We start from the raw sequence: 20109 nt of genomic DNA, 5'->3' as shown, positions 1-20109 counted from the left end.
CGTCAGTAACTTCACCTAAAAAACAACAACAACTAAGTTTTGTCTGTTGGCATAACAGTGTAACCCTAACAGAAAATGCATTGCATTAAGCATTAAACATCTGACAGACATTTTTTTCAACATACACTGCATTCAATGATCAACTCATGCATTTCCTGGGAATCAAAACATGCTTATACTTTTCAAACACCTCAAAGGAAGCATTGGTCTTCAATGAAACGGCAGGAACATGACTAGAATAATTTTACTGTGAATTTGTCAACTGCTACAATCTGAAAATTTGAAGTGGGGTCAGATGAGGATGTTGGCATTCATTTCCAGCAAGAGTTTAACTCCCTCAGATGTACACGTGTTAGTGCATACCATTTTAGCCAATCCTATACAATAATAGGAAGGTTTTTTTTTTTTACAGATATGATTTAATGCTTTAATAAATATTATGTAAATGTATTACTCATTATTATTATTATCAGTGAATCATCTGAGGAGGTGGATCAAAGAACAATGCAAGCTTCCCAAGGGAAAAGGGTGTTGCTTCTCTTGAGATGAACCTTTTTCTATTGATGTGTTTTCCCCACTGACCACACCCTGACAAAATGCACATGAGTCACAAAAGCTTTGACTCCACCCCATAATAGATGTCTCTCTCTCTCTGACCAGTGTATTAGACCCCATACAAATATGGAAAATGTGAGAGTGCATGAATCTACAGCTATTAAACAATTAGGATTTCACAAGTTGTAACAAGACAGAAAATATTTCCAGTAGAGGCAGAACAGCCATGGGGTTGAATAAAACACATGAATGAGCTGAACAACAAATGTGATCATCTTCATTTGCAATTAGATGTTTTTCTTTGTAAATGTGTTCCTTAAATACCTTTTTTCCCCCAATGATTCTTTGAATCCATGATATTTACCTAATGTTTTTGTGTGCAAAATGCAGTTTGTTATATAAACTATATAATTACTTGGATTCATGAGTTTGACTAATTGATTTCAACATCCTTCTTTTTGACTTTATGGGTTCAGTCAAACTGTCAACAAGTTCACCTCTGATTCATCTCTGGAATCCTTTAATCCCTTTAACCTGCTTGAGGCATGTTTAGATCTACCATGTGTTACTTTTCTTTATGTACTTTATGTATACAGATATATATATCTGACAACAGCTGGTATATGATCATCGCGGAGGTCAGATCTTTCATCGGGTCAGTCTGCATCACATGAAGAAACTGAAAAACTGAGACAGAATAAATCCAGAAGAACTGGCAACGTCTGAAGAAACCTGCCTGCAAAGCTGCATACTGTGAAAAGTTTTAGGCACTTGTGTAAAAATGCTGTTAATGAGAATGCTTTCAAAAATAATGTCATAAATTGATTTTATTTATCAATTAAGTTTTATCAGTTAACTACTATCTGTTAACTGTTATTAACTTTTAACAATTAACTAAATCAAATCAATAGGTGTGACCAACTGTTTGTGTTTAAAACAGCTTTTGTCCAGCTACACTTGCACATAAATAGTTTTTAGTTTTGCAGGTAGGTTTTTTCAAGCGTCTTGGAAACGTTGTCGTAGTTCTTCTGGATTTAGTCTCAGTTTTTGGACTCGATGATGGTGAGATCAGATCTCCGTGTGGAGCATCGGCTGTTGTCAGAATCCTTGTGCATACAAAAATTTCACTGGATTATTACAATTAATGCCAAAATTTATATCTGGAAATGTAAACTGATATTTCCTACTGAGACACTAAAGAAAAATATATAAATAACTGTCTTAAAACCATTTCTTTGGGGTGAAAATACTAGTGTGGCGACCAGTGTGCACAGACCTCCTCAGGGGCAGAGGTGGAGGGACCAAACAGGGCACTAAAAAATATATATTATTTCAAATAACAATCAAATGTATTTTTTACAGAATTTAAATGCAATTATGTATTAAATAAATTACCATCAAAGAGTTGATTTTTTTCTTTCCTTGGCATTCTAAGAAAATATGATGATACAATTAGAATACATAACACATCAAATGAAAATAGGGAAATTATGATAATATTACTAAATATTATTTACTTTACCAAACAAAACAGTGAGAATCAAGAAGGTAATTATGGAAAATTCATTTTTAGTTTTGTTGATGTTGTAAATTTAATATTATATGTATGAAAGTGTTAGCTATCATGAATCAGTAACACTTTACAATAAGGTTTCATTAGTTAAATTAGTTAACATTAACTAATGAACTGCACTTCTACAGCATTTATTAATCTTAGTTCATATTAATTTCAGCATTTACTAAAACATTAAAATCAAAAGTTGCATTTGTTATCAAGTTAATGCACTGACTGTGACATAACATGAATAAACATTTAACAGTTGTATTATCAACTAAGATGAACAAATAAAGTAATGTGTTGCTCATGGTTAGTTCATACACGAATAATGAACAAATGAACCTTATTGTAAAGTGTTACTATGAAATCAAAGATATAAATTCCTTACAATTTAGACTTGGACATGGACTTAAGATTTAATTTAACTAGATGTAGCCTATTTCCCAAAGCTAATAACACTTGCTATGGCCTTGGATAAAAACCATAGACTGTAAAAAGATAAAAACGAATGACATTGTCAGACTCAGAATAACAGGGGCTACACATAATAGGCTACACTTCTCCGCCAAATGCTTCCGCCAATTTTTTTTATTTTTATTATAATATTTGTTTGTATTATTATTGTTAGTGGCAATGGTGTGTAAGTGTATTGTTATTTATTATAATATTTATAATAATAACAATTATTATTTACCCCCACGCCACTGGTGCCGACTTTTGCACAGTAGGTCAACTGTAGGCTATGTACACCTATTTTCTGTTATTTTGTGAATTAAAAATAATAAATGAAAAATAAGGTGCTGGATTCTAACAATTATTTATTATACTAAAAGAAAAGACTAGAAATGTAATAATTGCATATTTCTTCCATTTATGTAGCTTATTACTAACTTTTATAAAACAGTTCTTTAGACTACATTTCCCATGATTCTTGATAATGACAATGACGTATAGACGGCCCGGAAATGACAACGAAGTAAATGGAACTCGCACCAATTTCAAAACATCTGCCTACTGATCACTTTACAGATGAAAAATCAGATTTACACAGTGTTGCTTCCGACTGAATTTTTACACCAGCAACACGGTTATATGATTTTGTCATTGTAGAGTTATGTAGCCGTTTTCTCCTTTTCATAGCGATTTCACATGGTGTGAATCATGGAGACAACCCCGATAAAACTGACACCAGCTAATGAAACTACACCGAATACAGCCCACTCTTCTTCAAGTTGGTCCAGCGCAAACACGGTAAGTTACAGCTTATTGGCTTTTTGAGTTGTCTAATGTCTAATATTTGGTTTCAGACGAAGCTAACATTAGCAAAAAATGTTAGCTTGTACACCATTGTTATTTTTCCACACACAAAATCACGGTGTAAGTTACTGTACTTCACAATCACTGACTGTACTGCGTCAAGACGTACTTGTATTTGTGATTATTGGTGATACTTTGTTGACATTATTATTTTTTTGCTTCAGTTCATGAGTGCCTCACTGAGGGAGAAGTTAAAAAGAACACGACACTCATTCAGATCCCCCCTCAGTGTGGTTAAACGCCTTAAAATTGAAGATGACAATCAACCACAGACTTCACAACCTGGAGACACAAAGCACAGCGTGACTGAGGAAAGAGAGACTGATACTGATGTCAATCAGAATGATATGAGGGAGCAAAGAGACTGTTCACACGATCACACAGCTGAGACTGCACCAAACGACTCGATTCGGCAATGTGAAGAGCTAAGAAAAGCATTGAAGGAGAGATCAGAAACCTTGAGAAGATTAAAGATGGTCCAGATGTACAGAAACAAGGTAAACGTCTAACTGAAGTATTGGCATTAAAGGGATAGTTCACTTTAAAATTAAAATTCTGTCATCATTTACTCACCCTCAAGTTGTTTCAAACCTGTATTCATTTATTTATTCTGCTGAACACAAAGAAAGATATTTTGCAGAATGTCAGTAACCAAACAGTAGTCTGTACCCATTGACTTCCATAGTATATTTTTTTTCCTACTATGGAACTCAATGGGTACAGACTACTGTTTGGTTACTGACATTCTTCAAAATATCTTTGTGTTCAGCAGAAGAAATAAATTAATACAGGTTTGAAACAACTTGAGGGTGAGTAAATGATGACAGAATTTTAATTTTAAAGTGAACTATCCCTTTAACTTATAAGCAAATGATGGTGTTGTTTAAGTTTTTCTCTTTGCTCTGTCTTTCCCCATAGAATGACCTGACCCGGCTGCAGATGCTCATAAACAAATGGAGATCCTGTGTTCAGTCTGTGCTGTATGAATTACAAAGTGAATTACCCACAGAGGGAAAACAAACTAGTCTGTCTCAGCTTATAGACAACTTTGGGTTAGATGACAAGTTACTGCACTTTGATAGGACAGAGGAAGAATTCACAGACTAACCTGAAAGTCATTATATTCATTTTATTCACACTGTTAAACCGGTTGTAACATGCCATTTCAGACCATTGAGCATTGAGGAAATATTCAGATTATATGTGGAATTGATATGACATTTTGATAGGTTTATTAAACTATATTGTAATTTATTACACTTTTTTTTGTGTTGTCATGTCTGTCTATTGAAAATTTTATTTTTCAACCAAAAGCTGAAATAATAAATCTGTTTGTATCCTGAATCAGTTGTAGTGTAGTTGAGAAAGAGATGGGAAGTTCTTCATACGCAGTTTCTCGACCTCTGCTCTCAGTACGAGAATCTCTTCAGATTGTGCTCCGACTATGTTCAGCAGCTTCTTTCTCAAGATGATATCTTGGTAGTTCTTCTCTGCCTCTGTCTTCTTGTTATCTCCCATTGCTGGTTAACATATAACAAAATGTTGAGATATTTTGACTCAAAACTCAAAGTTATTGGGCCTTATTCATTGACCACGAACAGAATGTACAAATCATGCATCTTTAAAAAAAAAAAAAAATAAATAAATAAATTCAATAGGTTAATTTACACTACTGTTCAAACATTTCTGGTCAGTAATTTTGTAATGCCTTTGAAATAAGTCTCTTGCTAATGCTCACCCAGGCTGCATTTGTTTGATAAAAAAACACAGTAAAAACAGTAATATTAAGAAATATATGTTACAATTTCAAATAACTTTTCTATTTTAATATATCTAAAATGTAATTTATTCCTGTGATGACAGCTGAATTTTCAGCATCATTACTCCAGTCTTCAGTGTCACATGATCCTTCCGAAATCATTATAATATGCTGATTTGGTGCTCAAAAAAATTTCTTATTATTTACATTTCTCAGGATTATTTGGTGAATAGAAAGTTCAAAAGAACAACATTAATTTTAAATATAAATCTTTTGTAAAATTATAGTTGTCTTTACTTTTGATACAATTTAATGTGTCCTTCTTAACCTGTTAAAAGTATTAATTTCTTCTTCAAAAAAACCCCCCAAACTTTTGAATGGTACCAAGTAATCTATTTGTGCTAAAAACTAATTGTTACTTTCTTTAATGTAGCAAGATATAAAGTAATTTACCAACAGCCTCGACAATATTTCTTCTCTCTGCAACAGTTATCTCCATGTCAGCCATTCTTAAGTCGAGGGCTGCATTCTTCTCTTGCATTTGTGCATCTTGTCTGTTCAGGTGCTTTATCTGTTTCTTGCAAGTCTCAATTTTCTTTTGATGAGTCTAGGTCAAGAGTGAAAAAAACACACAAAAAACATTTATATCAGCCTCTGAATTTGATTAATGTAATCATCCAGACTGAATTTACCACTGGGGAATGCATGTGCTGAGAAATAAGCATCTGGCTAAGTTACTCTATGATTATTATCTTTGCAAAGCGCTTGAAAAGTAATGAGCGAGCTTACCGTTTCCTGTAAATCTATGGTCCTCTCCAGAGTTGTGAGATGCTTTGACACCATGTTGTCATTACTTGTTTCAGTCAGGTACTGACATGAGAAAAATACAAAGAAACAAATATTTGTAATTGTAATATAATATCATTAAAGTTTCACAGACAAAGGTAGTCCTGAGCCATAGTGTCTTAGATCTGTTAAATCATATTCCTCTTCAATTTTTTTAAAATCAAGATTACATCAAATGAAAGACTAAAGATTAAATCCATACGTCTTGAATCTCTTGAGTGATGCGCAGGGTCTGTATGTCTCTGGCTTTGTTGCTGAGATCTTCCAGCTCCATTCTCATTCTCCTGTGATCCCACTCCTGCTGTATGATTCCTTTGCGGAAGTCTTTACACTCCACCATGCTGGCAATCTTCTGATCTCCTACAGCCTGATTGATAAATCAGTTTACAAGTTATTAATGAATGAATGAAGAAATGTGTGAATAGTTGCTGTGAATTTATCAGACAATGTTCCCTTAGTTATTATTTTGATGAGTAGTTCTCTTTACCCTGATGGTGCTGTTCAGGTCCTCAATTACTCCGCGATGGATCAGCAGAGCATCGGTATAGTCAGCAATGAACTCTCCAGCCTCCACTTCCACCTGGCCTTGCTGTAGAAGGATCTGCACCATGCTGTCCAGTCGAAACCTCATCTTCTCTTCACAAAGGCTAAGACAATATTAGGTGTGACATTATTTGCTCAGATTCTCAATAACATCTTATTTCCAGTGATATCCTTAATTTATATAATGAACTGTTCTTCTCACCCATTAAGTTCATCAATGAGATTTTTGATTTCAAGTTGAGCATTCTCGTCCTCATCTGTTCTCCTCTGAAAAAAAGCCTGCATCTCCGCCAGGGTCAATGCCTTTAGTTTGACCTACAGGAGTCAATGTAAAACCCTTCTCAGACAGTTTTTGATTACGAATTATGAGGAACTCTTTTTACGATTTGGGGGACTTTTAGCTTCTTTGCGTCATGTCTACCCATTCTCACCTTTTGTTCACTTTCCACTTTGGCCCGTCTGGCCAGGCAAAACCTTTCCCAAATGACTGGATCTAATCCTTCCGGCATGTTCTCTGGAACGTCCAACTCTTCCATGGCTTTCATCATCAGAGAGAGTCCATCAGATGGTGCTGTTCCTAACAGCGCCCCCTCTTTAAACGGGTTGTTTTCAGTCTGAGTTTTTATCTTCTGAACCCTATCAAACAACGCTTTTTTTACTCTTTTCAAAGGTGATTAATACTGGACAAACACTTATGCATATGCGTGATTGAAGTTGCAACTTCTCTGAAATAATACCTGGGTCTGCGTTTGTAAAGCTTATAGAGCTGGTCGATTATATGTCCAGGGATGTCATAAAACTCTTTGCGAAATCCTTTGTCGAGAAGCTTTTAAAAAAGGAAAAGGGTTTATAAAATAAGACTTTCTTGATGAGAACATTATGGACATGCATATGCATGATATTTTCATAATCTTACTTTGTCCTCAGCGACTGTGTTATCATACACCTCTCTAAACTCATCAACGGTCTCCCTGTGTTTTTTCAGTTCTTCCCCAATTTCATTCTGTCAGGAAAGAGAGGTGACTCACACATTAGAAAATGTGCAAAACAGTCTCACAGGAACGGATTACAGTGCCACACAAGTTTGTTCTTGCCTGAAATGTTTGTCTCATCATCAGGAACATTATAATTGTCTAATAACAAATAATAACTGCCAATTTCTGACATGGTTATAGAGTTGCTGTAAACAGACAACAGCACGGTTGAATAAATTACAGAATATCTACATACAAACGAAGATCACCTTTATAATTCGTGCCTTCTCAAGTTTAAGGCTCAACTGTTTCTCTCTGCAAAGGATCTCTTCTTCGGTTTGAATGGAGTGAACCAGATTTGCAATCTTGAGCTCCTCCTGAAGGATAAAAAAATCATAATCTATAGTAGTAGATTAGTAGTTACTGTTACATGACTACATTGTTAGCAGGTCATGTTATTTGTACACAGTACGCCCCTGAAAAGATGACATACAAAAATGTAATGATGCATTGTATCATCTTACTTGGTATATGACCATCTCTGATTTCACCTTCCTTTCAAACAGCTTTGCGAGTCTTTCGTCAAACATCTGGGTAGCCTCTTTAATAGATGTCAGCAGTTTCTTCATTTCTGTCTCCAGTGTCTAGGGAAACAGTGACTTTGAGATTTGAAATGTAAGGGAGATTTGACACCAATGATGCCAAATGACCATTGGTTTTTGCATATACTGTGATGGATTTTGAAGCAGCAACTTCAATATACTTGACTGCAAATAAGGTTTTGTGATGTCTGTTCCTCACAAAAAAAGTTATTGTATGGCCTCAGATGATCTGTAATATAGTATAAGCATTGTATGGATACATTTTATGATACTTCTATGGTAGTTTAAAAAAAAATCATTTTCAAAGCCTGACAGTACAAATACAGAATTTGTGTGAACGATCCCTTTAAGTGTAATGTGATCAAAGTCATACTTTTCTGTATTTCTCCTGCTCCTCTCTGAGCTCCTTTGCTTTTTTCTCAAACTCTTTGAAGCTCTTTCTCTCTTCTTCTGTCCACTGTATTTCAGGTTTAGACATGAACTCAGGCTGAGGTACTTCCTATGAAATAAGCATATCTTAAATGTTATTTCCCCTTGCCTTGGTGTAGTTTTTGATAAATAAGTTTATACATTCCAATAAGAATATTTCTGCCATCTCACCGTCTTCAACACATCCTCTTTTTTAAGCTCCAGAACTCCACCCATCATTACATTGAGCGCTTGATCTCTCATTTTGTCCGACTGCAATGGAAATGCAGAACAAAAAATAGCATCTAATATACTGAAATATCCAAGTAACACACTGTATCGTTACACTATCTGTAAATATAAGACCATTTTCATATGGCAGCCTAATGTTTTATACTATTTATAAGTTTGGGGTCGGTATGATTGTTTTTTTAAAAGTCTCTTATGCTCACCTGCATTTATTTAATCAAAAATAAAGTAAAAGGAATATTGTGAAATAATACAATAAAATGACTTTTTTTTTACAAATATAAAATGTATTTCTGTGACTCCAGTCTTCAGTGTCACATGACCCTTCAGAAATCATTCTAATATGCTGATTTGCTTCTCAAGAAACATTTATTTATTACTATCAGTGTTGCTGCTTAATATTTTTGTGGAAACCACAATACATATTTTTAGGATTTTTTGATCACTAGAAAGTTCGAAAGATAATTTTTTGTCACTTTTGATCAATGTAACACATCTTTACTGAATAAATGTGTTAATTTGTTTGTTTAAAAAAAAAAAGAAATCGTACTGAACGGTAGTGTATAAATTGAATTTTTATATGAATATATAATGAATAGATTAAAAACTGATGACTGCATAGATTATTAAATTATATGACTAAAATGAAATTGAACGGTTGTGTTAAGCATGCGTTATAAGGTTAAAATAAATAGTTTAACTGTTAAAAGCACACCTGTTGTGAGGTACAGTAATGTTATACCTTGGCTGCAAGCATGTTCCGTTTGTCTTCTTCTCTTAGATTTTCTTCTTTTTCTTTCTGCTCGGGGGTGAGGTATTTCTCAACCTTGATCTAGAAACACACGCATGAATTCGCCTGTCAGGCTCACTGTCCACAATAATAAATCAGTGTTTCCCATGTTTTACATTATTTAAACGATATAAAGTATATGATATAAGTATTTCAATTTGAAAGATATAAAATGGGTCTACTGTATATCAGACTTGTTAGACAATGCATCTGGTGACTTGGACCAATAAAGGTAAGATAAATCCTAGATTAACCCTAGAATTATTTCAAATCTTCTATACAGACTGCTTGAGTTACCTCTGAGTCGGTCACAGTAAGAGCTCTCTCAGGACACTCATTATCGGTGAGATGAGGCTCCCACAGGGTCTCACTTAGGTCCAGCTCAGTCATAATCTCAGAGATACGCTTCTTCTTCTCTCTGACACGGTTGATTTCCTGCTCCTTCTGCTTGTAAATTGCCTCAAATTCTTTGTTGAATGTGCTCTTCACTTTGTAGATAACATCCTTCATAAAACAACCATGAAATATAGCAAATTAATTGGAGTTCAGACCCATACGAACCCTTTTTTTTTACTCTTTAGACATTTTCTGTACTTAAAACAGGATTTGTCCTGACTCTAGTTGTTTATCAAGACAACAAGAAAAGTAATCACCTTTAGCAAGGTGATTTGGTTGATTTTCTGCTCTCTGACGTGTAAGTTAAACTGGTTGTAGAGATAAGGGTTGATGCCTCCATAAAGAGCACTCAGACCGCCAGTCAGAGCAGGACTGTCCTCTGCTGCCGTCTCCTCCCTTTTCTCTCCAGAGATTGTGTCTAAAATCTCCTCTTGAAGCTATGAAGAATATTCATATTATTTGTGTCAGGTTTTATGAATCTAACATCTGTCCAAACAAACACTGTGCATCCAGCGTCAAGGTACATTATGTTCAGTATCATGTGAGGCTTTGGTTGCTATGGAGGAATCCATTCCAACAGCTGACTCATTATTGTTTGAGTAATAAACTCTACATTTACTTGTGAATCTTCCTGTTCAATCTGCCTCGTGGTCTCGACCCTATGAAGCTCTTCAAGTTCCTTTTCAGTGCGTTCCTTCATGGGGTAATTCTTCACCTCATTTTCTGAATGAAAGGCCTGGGGGCAATGAAGAACACACAAAGACACTGACAGGTGGCAGCTGTATAGTATTTCTAGTAGTTGCAGGTAAGCCAGGTGAAATTGATGGATGTGTATATTGTTACAAAGTTTTTTCCCCCACATAAAATCTACCAGATACCTTAATGGCTTTCCCTTTGACTTGCATGGAATCCCAAAATTCTCTCTTCAGGACCTCCCTCTGATAGCACTTAGCCAGATTCTCCATCTCAATCTCCTTCCTCACCTTAAAACACACACACACACACACAAAAAAACGTTGAGATTTATATTTAGTTTTTACATAAATATCTGATGATGTATCAACAGTCAAAACATAAGATATTATTGTTGAACTATAGGGGAAAGAAATTCTATATAAACTGAAAAGCTTGTTTGTACAAAAGTGACGTGACATGTAGCCAAGTATGGTGTCCTTTACTCAAAATTTGTGTTCTCCATTTCACCCATCCAATTACACACACACACACACACACACACACACACACACACACACACACACACACACACACACACACACACACACCGCAAACACACATCCGGAGTGGGCAGTCATTTTTGCTGCGGCGCCCAGGGAGGAATTGGAGTTTAGGTGCCTTGCTCGAGGGCACCTGAGTTGTGGGTAATGAGAGAGGAAGAGAGTGCTGTTTATTCACTCGCAGCACCTTTCCTGCTGGTACTGAGACTCGAACCCGCAACTTCCGGGTTACAAGTCTAGCTCTCTAACTAACTATTAGGCCACAACTGTTTCCAAAAAGATGTCTATATAAGTAATCTGCTCTTAATCATCTGTAAACAGACATGTTTACCCTGGTAACCTCCTGCTTTCCCTCCAGCTGCAGTCTCTGTTGCTCCTCCACATCCAGGTTAAATTCCTGTTGCTCCAGTTTCTCCATGTTTGCCAGACTCTCATTCTCCTCCATCATAGCTTTGATCTGGAGTGAGCCAGAAACAATTAGGATGAACCTTTCAACTTCAAATGTGTGTATGGAAACAATCAAATGAAATTATAATTTTGTTAAAATATATACATTAATAATAGAAGTGGGGGATTCTTTTTCTTACTTTATCACGAAGAACCTTAATGTTTCTTCTTAGGTTCTTCTTTGTCTCTGCATACTGCTGGATCTCTTCTTGGAGAACCTGGTGAGATACCACTAGAGTCATAACCTTAGTTTTAATGGATTATCTTTCAGTTATTCTATTTCTTATGCAACTTCCTTGATGTTTGTGGAAACCAGTATAATAAATATACACTGCCATTCAAAATATTTTTATTTATTTATTAAGTCTTTAGGCTGTATTTGCTTGATCAAAAATATAGTACAAATATAGTGAAATACTATTACAATTTAAAATAACTGTTTTCTATTTTACAATTAAGAACAATAAACACAGTGAATTTATATTTTTTTAATTAAATGAGACACAACAACACATAAATAAATTCAGAGACAAGCACTAACCGCATCAAATTTTCCATCAAGCCATGTAGAACTAGTTGGGGATGCAAAATAGTTTTCCTCTTGTTCAGCGTCATGACTCATCTTTTCATTAAAATTGACCTGCAGGGAGAATTTTGTGACAGTTTATATTGTGTATCTCAAGGAACATCTCCCCAGTTAAACGGCTAAACCAGATACAATATTGTGCCTATTATTATAACATTAGAAAATGCTGTGTTTCTATACCTGTTCTGTATGAAATGAGGCACATCTGGTAAAGGATTGTGTCTGTGAATCCCAGTCAGTCATTTTGGTGAGGACAGTGTTCTCCGAGGATACTACTGACTCAAAAGAATCAGCAATTGATTGACCGTACTGGGTAGCTGCAGCTGCTTTGCCAGCCCCAGAAAGCTTTAGCCTGTTAAATTTGAAAGCATTGTAAAAACAAAAATGCTTCAGGTCCAGCTTCAAGGGCATTTTAAAATGACCAGAGAGAGAAAATATTGCTATAGATCAAAGTTCTATAGTAATATTGTCTGTTTGATGTTTTTTGAGACCCCGAGCTCACCTTAGCCTGCTGCAGACAAGCGAGCCGTCCCTCAGGCCAGTGGTGATGAGGGTCTGACTGTCTGGGGTGAAACAAACAGATCCGACTCCATCCTGCCAACATGAGTGGCACTGCAGATGCACACACCTGTCCTGTATGTCAAAGGCATACTCTTACATACTCTTCAGATATTTGGGCATTTTCTGAGAAACATGTTGCTCCTAGCCCAGTGCTCATAAACATGGATGGACTTGTAGAGTGGTTTTAACAGACAATACCATTGTTGAAATCTCACAGATGCGCAGCAGTCCATCCCTGCCAACTGTTGCCAGCCAGCCTTGATGTGGAGAGAGCTGTAGAAATGCAGGGCTCAGAAAATGGCCCGCTGCCTCCTCCTCTGGTATAAGTTGAACTGGTTCCTGCACATTAGAGGGCTTTTCACCACTCTGTATAACACATGAGAAGCAGTTAGGAGCACTGCCAAAAAACAAAATAAAACTGTCATCAAGCTGTGAGTGTCTGTTCTTATTGCACCTCGGGGATACTGAATCTTTGCAAGACTTTTCTCTGTTGGCAGTAACCAAATATCTTGTTTGTGGCCAGGACACAAGAACAAAGTGTGTGAGGGAGCTCGTACAAACAGCTGTGAAGGACATCTTTAAGCAGACGGCCGTGGACATCCACACAACTTGTTGAGTCTGGAGGAGGCACAACATTATAAGGAGAGCTGGAGTGATGTACTTTGAATGTCTATCATTTGTTCTCCTATTTTTTCAGCAAAGCCAGGCTTCTATGCCAGCCTCAATTATGACAATATTTCTTTCCCCCATGTACCTGTAAGCTGTTGCACAAACAACGTCAGTAGCAGAAGTACATTTCCCTCATTGATTTCTCTCCCTGTCTTGCTGCATAGCACCAGCACTTTAACCTGTCCGCTTTCCTTTTGGTACTGAGTGGAAAGGCTTACAATGGCACCTGGAGCCTCTGAAAAAACATGTAAAACAACTTGTTAGAAATAACTTCAAACTTTAGGCAAAAAAAGTTAATACACTGCCATTCAACGTTGGGGTCAAGTAGGTTTTATTTTTATTTATTTCATGTTTTTGAAAGAAGTCTGTTATGCTTACCAATGATGCATTTGAACAAATATACAGCAATATTATAAAATATTATTAAAATAACTGCTTTATTTAACTATATCTCAAAAAGTAATTTATTTCTGTGATGGACGGATCCTTCAGAAATCATTGTAATATGCTGATTTTTATTACAATCAATGTTGATGAATTTGTCTTTGATGAATAGAAAGTAAAAAAGAACAGCATTTACTAGAAATAGAACGCTTTTATTATAACTATAAATGCATTTAGTTTTTTTCCAATCAATTTAATGCTCCCTGAATAAAATGAATAATTTCTTTCAAAATAAATCTTACTGACCGAAACTTGAATGACAGTGTACGTTCTCCTAAAAATTACCAATCCATCCAATAACTTCAAATCCTTTTGATGGCCTTGCATTCAGCACAAACATGCGTGAGTCTGATGCTCCTGTGATTAAGAAATTGCCACCTTGATCAAACCTGTTGAACAAATATATATTATACAGTATGCTCAACATTCAGTTCACATCCCAGACAGCAACGTAGCGTCGGCCCATATCCGGCACACATCTGGTACACGTAGATTCCACACGTACAGTACCACATGTTGCTGTCTGGGATTCCTCCAATTCTAAAGAAATACGAGAGCAAATAACGCTGGAGCTGAGAAACTCACACTAAATGGTCTACAGGGACATGGTAGAAATGAACTCTGTGAACTAGTCTGGGCTTCTGTTTTGTAGTCATCTCCACAAACAGGACATCTCCAGTGGCTGTCCCTATAACAACATACTGCGCTACGAGGCAGCATGCCATACTGGTCACCTGAAGTAAAGTCACATCAAATAGTTATACACAGATTTGTGTATTTATGATTTGGGAAAATAAGTACTGTGTGATTCTTATATAACCTGTAATTATAGCACTAACATGTGTTTTCAGAGAGATAGAGCCCATGCATTGTCCATCATCCAGAACCCACAGCTGTACGTCTCCTGCTTCTCTGACTGACTGCAACAATGGAGATGCAGATGCTATTGTCCAATAATATTTTATTTCTATTTTACTCACCCTCAAGTTGTTCCAAACCTGTATGTATTCCTTTCTTCTGTTGCTGAATACAAAAGGTATTTTATAGAATGTCAATAACCTAACAGTTGATGGGCCCCATTGACTTCCATTGTATTTAAAAAAATAAATAAAACATTTAAATCATTTTTATGGAAGTCAATGTTGCCCAGCAACTGTTTGGTTACCCATATTCTTCAAAATATATGTTCAGCAGAAGAAAGAAATTCATACAGGTTTGGAGCAACTTGGGTGACTAAATGATGACAGAATTTACATTGTTTGATGAACTATCCCTTTACCCTCCTGACACTGCAAAGGTATTTTACCAAACAAATGCTTCTATCAGTGTAGATTGGAGCAACAGCCACAAAATCTCCACAGAGGACATCTAGGACTTTGACAATTTTATCCTTTAGAACTGGTTTGAATCTGTAAACACAGCCCTGTGAAGCAAAACCAAAATGTATTAACAATGTTTCTTACCAATGTCTTTAAATAATTTTAGTTTTTTTTATAATTTGCATTGCATTCTGTCATAAATATAAGGCTATGATGAGTTTTTGATCAAATATATTGTACATTATAATAAAACTGTTTTTACACTTTTTTTTTTTACAATAATATTTCTGTGGCATGAATCATAAAAATACACTGGTTTTATAGTAAATTATAATAACACTTACTGTGTTAGAAGTTAGCAGCAGTGTCTCACCGTCAGGGGAAAAGCATATAGCTGAGGCTGCCTCATCCAAAGCCCAAGACTCCACTACCTCTAATTTGTTTCCTTTCATTTGTATTTTTCGTAAAATACCTTCCTGTAGTGGTTTTGGAAATGCTCTTGAATCAGATTGAAATTATGTCTCACTTGAAAAGAGATAGTGTTTATTTTTAGGGCTATTATTAGGGTGAAGATAAATAACATTTCTTACAATTCCTGCAGCAAAGAGATTACAGTCCTGCAGTGTTAAGCTCTGGAAACTGCCCTCCTGTAGCGACCTTTCACTGTCATCTGTGATGTAAAATTACAATAAAATGCAATTAAAATAAGATCTAAAAAAACAAGGAACTGAATAAGTCTAAAATTCCTACTAGTTACAAAAATGTCAATAGTGAAATCAATAATGTTCTAATTTGATATGTATCAAGTATAAGTTTACCTGTGCTGGTTACTTCAGTTTGGGGTTTATACAGGACAGAGACAAACAAAGTGTCAGGATTCACACAAAGCAGGAAACCTTCCTTGCAACCAACATACAGGTCAGAAGAAGTTGACCAGCAGATGGCACTTGGACACAGTTTTGTTTTTATTCGTTTCAAAGGCTGTTGGGACAAAGACAAATATTTTGCTGTTACACAAGTGAACTTTTTGATTTTGATGATCTTTCCCATAGAAAAGCAGTAAACCAATGTATGTACTTTTGTTTTGATCGAATTGATTTTTGATTTGATTTTTTTGTTTTAGATTAATTCAGCACTAATAAAAATCTATCTACAGGATAACTACTGGTTTATGAGAACACACTTCTAACTAAAGACACAACCCATACCACAAAGTTGTCAGCTTTCTCCCCACTCAGTCCAGCGACAGCTGAAGTGGGCATCTGAGGACTGAAGTGGGTCAGCTTTCCACTGAGCATTTGAGACGGGTTTGCATCACAATCAATAGCTGAACCATCAGTGGCGGGTAGATCGACAGCACTGCCAAGCAAACATAAAGAAGATATAATAAGTACAATAAACTATTTCTGTGCATTGATCCCATCGGCATATGAAATACATGTGCAAATAACAGTGACATCTGCTGGAGACACACTATACCTAGGATTCATCAAATGATAGTCGCCACATCTTTCAACATTCCAGATGGTAAGGGCTTTAGATTTTACAGCACAAATTTGACACCAGTTCATGGGGTTGAAAACCAGTGCTGTGATGTCCTCTCCACAAATTGGATGGCTACAAAGTTGACTCATAGTCTCCCAGTTCCTAAAAAGATATGAATTAATAATATTAAAACTGTAATGCAAAACATAACTTCTGTAGCAAATCTTAGACTAATGTAAATACAATTATTGTATTTGTATTATATGAAGACTTCTGATGCAAAAGCCTCTAAGTCCGTCTAACATTTTTCTTAAATATATATATATTTTTTATCAGGCTCCTATGTATAGGTTTCTACCTAAGTACCGACATTTCTGAATGGGCTGAGGCTGGGATTTAGAGAGTTTGAAGTGAAAGTATTTGATGAATGTATCCTATGTGCGGAGAGCATTCACTTATCTCTTTTTTTGACATAGGTGGCTTTTAGAGGCTTTTGCATCGGAGGTCTTCATATTATATATATATATGAATTTTACCATAACGTGATGGTGTGATCAGGTATGGAGGAAGAACTGACTAAATAAGGGCCAGTATCACACAGTGCCAAAGCTGTATAGCCCAGTTTAGTTGTACCTAAAAACAAAACAAAAGGGAAAACGTTTTAGGCCTACATGATACAAACAGTTTTACATGTTTACAAAATGTTGAGTGTCCTAAAACAGCTATAGGAGTTTGTTGTTTAAGGTGCAACTCAAAAATAGCAGACCTTTCAGTTCACACATTAGCTCAAGCTCTGGATAGTTGTAGATAAAGATGGAAGGATTCAGTCTGAGGTCAGAGAAAGCAAGACACCTGCGATGTCCACTTGCTGTAAAGGCCCCAATACCAGAAGCAGGACTCTGCAGAGTCTTCCTCGTTTTAGTTTCCACATTGAGGAAAACAAGGAAATTTCCACAGGTGTAGCATGCTGTTTTCTTGTCGACAAATTGAAATGTGCCATTGGTGAATCCTTGCACCCACCTTATACATGGCAATAAACATAAAAGGAGCATTATTTACATATATTTTGTTTGTATCATTGCAATGAATACTACAAAGTTTGTACATATTTTATTAGACTTTTATTGTTTGTGTTTAGTTTTTTTTCCAGATTGTAAGAGTAACCCAGCAAACACAGAACGTTGGCACAACGTAGCCTACCCAACAGGACTACATATGGACAACCACTGGACTACATATGTAGCCTACTCGTCACTGAAGCGCGAAAATCAGCCTTTTAAATTTCAACCAACCGCGCTGGGCCGTCTCATGCAACATCAAGCAAGGATACGTGAGAATTGCGTTTAATTTACCTCAGCTAAATAAGATATGGAATTATACAAACACAACCTACAACTTCCTTGCCTAATGTGACATTTATTTGAACATCTTCTGGTCAGGTATGACAAATATTTAACTTTATGCCAAAAGTTATAAGCCATAATGAAGCCAAAATTACTTTAATGATGAGTTTAATGATGAGTATTGATTTCAGCACTCCTTGAACAGGCAGCGACTAGAGCGCATACTTGTTGCAAGTAATGTTTTTTTCTTCCTTTTTTTTTGGAAAAGAACAGAGAAAAAAAAATGTTTGTAACTGCTCGCACACCTGTTTATTTTTCCTTTGATTTGTCGTCTCATTAATTTCTTTGCTAGATTTTCGCATGTCTGCTCATGCTAGTTAACGTTAGTCACTCCCAGTCCCTGTATATAACGTTAAGGTTTTTCTCTCTCGCACAAATGTATGACTTTTGGAAATGCAATTTGATTACCATATGCAGTTTTAATAAAGTTGAATTAGCTAACCTTCTATGTCATTTTTACTCTTCAAAGTGAACACTTGCAGGTTTAGATTATAATTAATTTACTGTTAGGCCCATAAATAATAAAAAAGATAAACAATATTTAAAAAAAAAAACGTATATAATTATCTAACATATGACTAATTAAAAATGAACCACAAAACATAACATGCTAAATGGGGGATATCTATATCTAGCATATAAAAAATAATAATTGTCAGAACGTCGTCTCTCAGTTGCTGAATGTCGCGCAACAACGTTGCTACAGCCCTGTTGCGTCTACAATTCTACGTTGTGTTACAATGTTACGAGCACGTAGACAGCGACGTTGCCATAGTATAAATGCACATAAAAGACGTTGCCACAACGTAAATATGTTTGCTGGGAAGTTAGTGCGTTGATTTTAGTGTATTTTAGTTTACTTTATATCATAACAAAATATTTCCAGTGTGTGCTGTGATATATTCGAGCATGTTTTCTGCTCAATGCTAGTGACGTTAACGGTTAACTTTAGCTAACTAGGATACTGATGCAAAAATTTGTTATCCAGACAGGATAACTTTACAAGCTAAAAATGCATTATCTGCTACGGAAACAATGTTAAAGACTATCCAAATTTTCCTGAACTCACCGAACTTCCAAGTTTCCCAGTACATCCATTTTCAATCCGTAAGCAGCTCACCCTCTGAGTGTGTGCGTCTGTTTCCATAGCAACCCAATAGCACACAGAAGCTAGTCAACCGAAGTCAACATGGACAGGTCGGACTTCATAACATTTTATTTTTTTATTTAAATTAATTTAATTTTAAGATTATAATATATATATGAAACATAATATAATATTATGCGTACTTTGTATGGTCTTGTAACACACTTGCTTGAACGTTAACAAAAGATTACCTTTGACTTCAAAGTGTTACGTTAACTTAACGTTAACGTTAGCCCTTTTGCTTTTCACCATTAACAGCTTCTGATTACTGGCTAAAAAAAAATTATATAACACTTCTAATTATATGTATAATGATTTTTAAAAATTGTGTAATTAAGCAGTGTCAATATTAGCGATTAGATTAGAACGTAAATATCGTGTAAATGGCGTTTCAATCAACAAATAGAATGTAATAAGAATTAACTGTTATTAAGTTACGGTTTTAACCCAGAAATAAAGGGATTGTTCACCCAAAAAGGAAAATTCTGTCATCACTCACCCTCACATTGTTGTTACAAACCTGTAACGTTATGAGTTCCTAAAAAGATATACAAATGACCTTTCTGAATCCTGTGTATTTTGTAAAGGATCTTTTCTTTGAATGTATGTATGTGAAATTCTTTTGGATTGATGTGGAATATTTATTTAATATGTTAAGTGGAATTAAAATTCTCATAGAGAAAAGGGATGTTGTTTTTTTATTATGACAAAAAAAAGATATGGACAAGAGTCACGTTTTTATGTTAAATCTTATCTTATTACTTGGTAAGTTTTACATACATAAATGTAAATGGTCTGATAGGATACCCAACATCT

At 35.5% G+C, this 20109-nt stretch overlaps 2 protein-coding genes across 3 annotated transcripts; one reads left to right on the top strand and one right to left on the bottom strand.

The window, feature by feature from the left end:
- Positions 1 to 3046: 3046 nt before the first annotated feature.
- sfr1 (SWI5-dependent homologous recombination repair protein 1) lies at positions 3047 to 4895 on the top strand. The gene is made up of 3 exons (XM_079635881.1): positions 3047 to 3364; positions 3595 to 3927; positions 4349 to 4895. Exons 1-3 carry the CDS (start codon positions 3275 to 3277, stop codon positions 4535 to 4537), a joined length of 612 nt encoding a protein of 203 aa, XP_079492007.1. The 5' UTR covers positions 3047 to 3274; the 3' UTR covers positions 4538 to 4895.
- On the bottom strand, positions 4775 to 19282 carry cfap43 (cilia and flagella associated protein 43; the record flags this gene model as incomplete). 2 transcript variants are annotated; one of them, XM_079635879.1, is made up of 38 exons in its annotated part: positions 19216 to 19282; positions 17510 to 17763; positions 17280 to 17376; positions 16738 to 16905; positions 16467 to 16617; positions 16077 to 16239; positions 15849 to 15928; positions 15603 to 15734; positions 15246 to 15362; positions 14779 to 14859; positions 14525 to 14673; positions 14225 to 14328; positions 13581 to 13730; positions 13281 to 13444; positions 13025 to 13192; positions 12768 to 12898; positions 12446 to 12617; positions 12221 to 12319; positions 11820 to 11897; positions 11564 to 11689; positions 10876 to 10980; positions 10611 to 10733; positions 10255 to 10434; positions 9899 to 10105; positions 9554 to 9643; positions 8755 to 8835; positions 8528 to 8653; positions 8077 to 8196; positions 7822 to 7929; positions 7495 to 7581; positions 7316 to 7404; positions 7010 to 7214; positions 6781 to 6893; positions 6523 to 6682; positions 6238 to 6402; positions 5979 to 6059; positions 5643 to 5796; positions 4775 to 4950 (listed from the first exon to the last, which is right to left on the bottom strand). In XM_079635879.1, exons 1-38 carry the CDS (start codon positions 19242 to 19244, stop codon positions 4775 to 4777), a joined length of 4983 nt encoding a protein of 1660 aa, XP_079492005.1. In that variant the 5' UTR covers positions 19245 to 19282. The 2 variants fall into 2 exon arrangements, with proteins under 2 accessions (XP_079492005.1, XP_079492006.1); XM_079635880.1 differs by having other exon boundaries at positions 10617 to 10733.
- Between the last annotated feature and the right edge of the window lie 827 nt (positions 19283 to 20109).

Source organism: Phoxinus phoxinus (assembly GCF_949152265.1).
Source record: "Phoxinus phoxinus genome assembly, chromosome: 14".
Lineage (NCBI taxonomy): Eukaryota > Metazoa > Chordata > Actinopteri > Cypriniformes > Leuciscidae > Phoxinus > Phoxinus phoxinus.
This window is presented reverse-complemented; position numbering and strand designations above follow the sequence as displayed.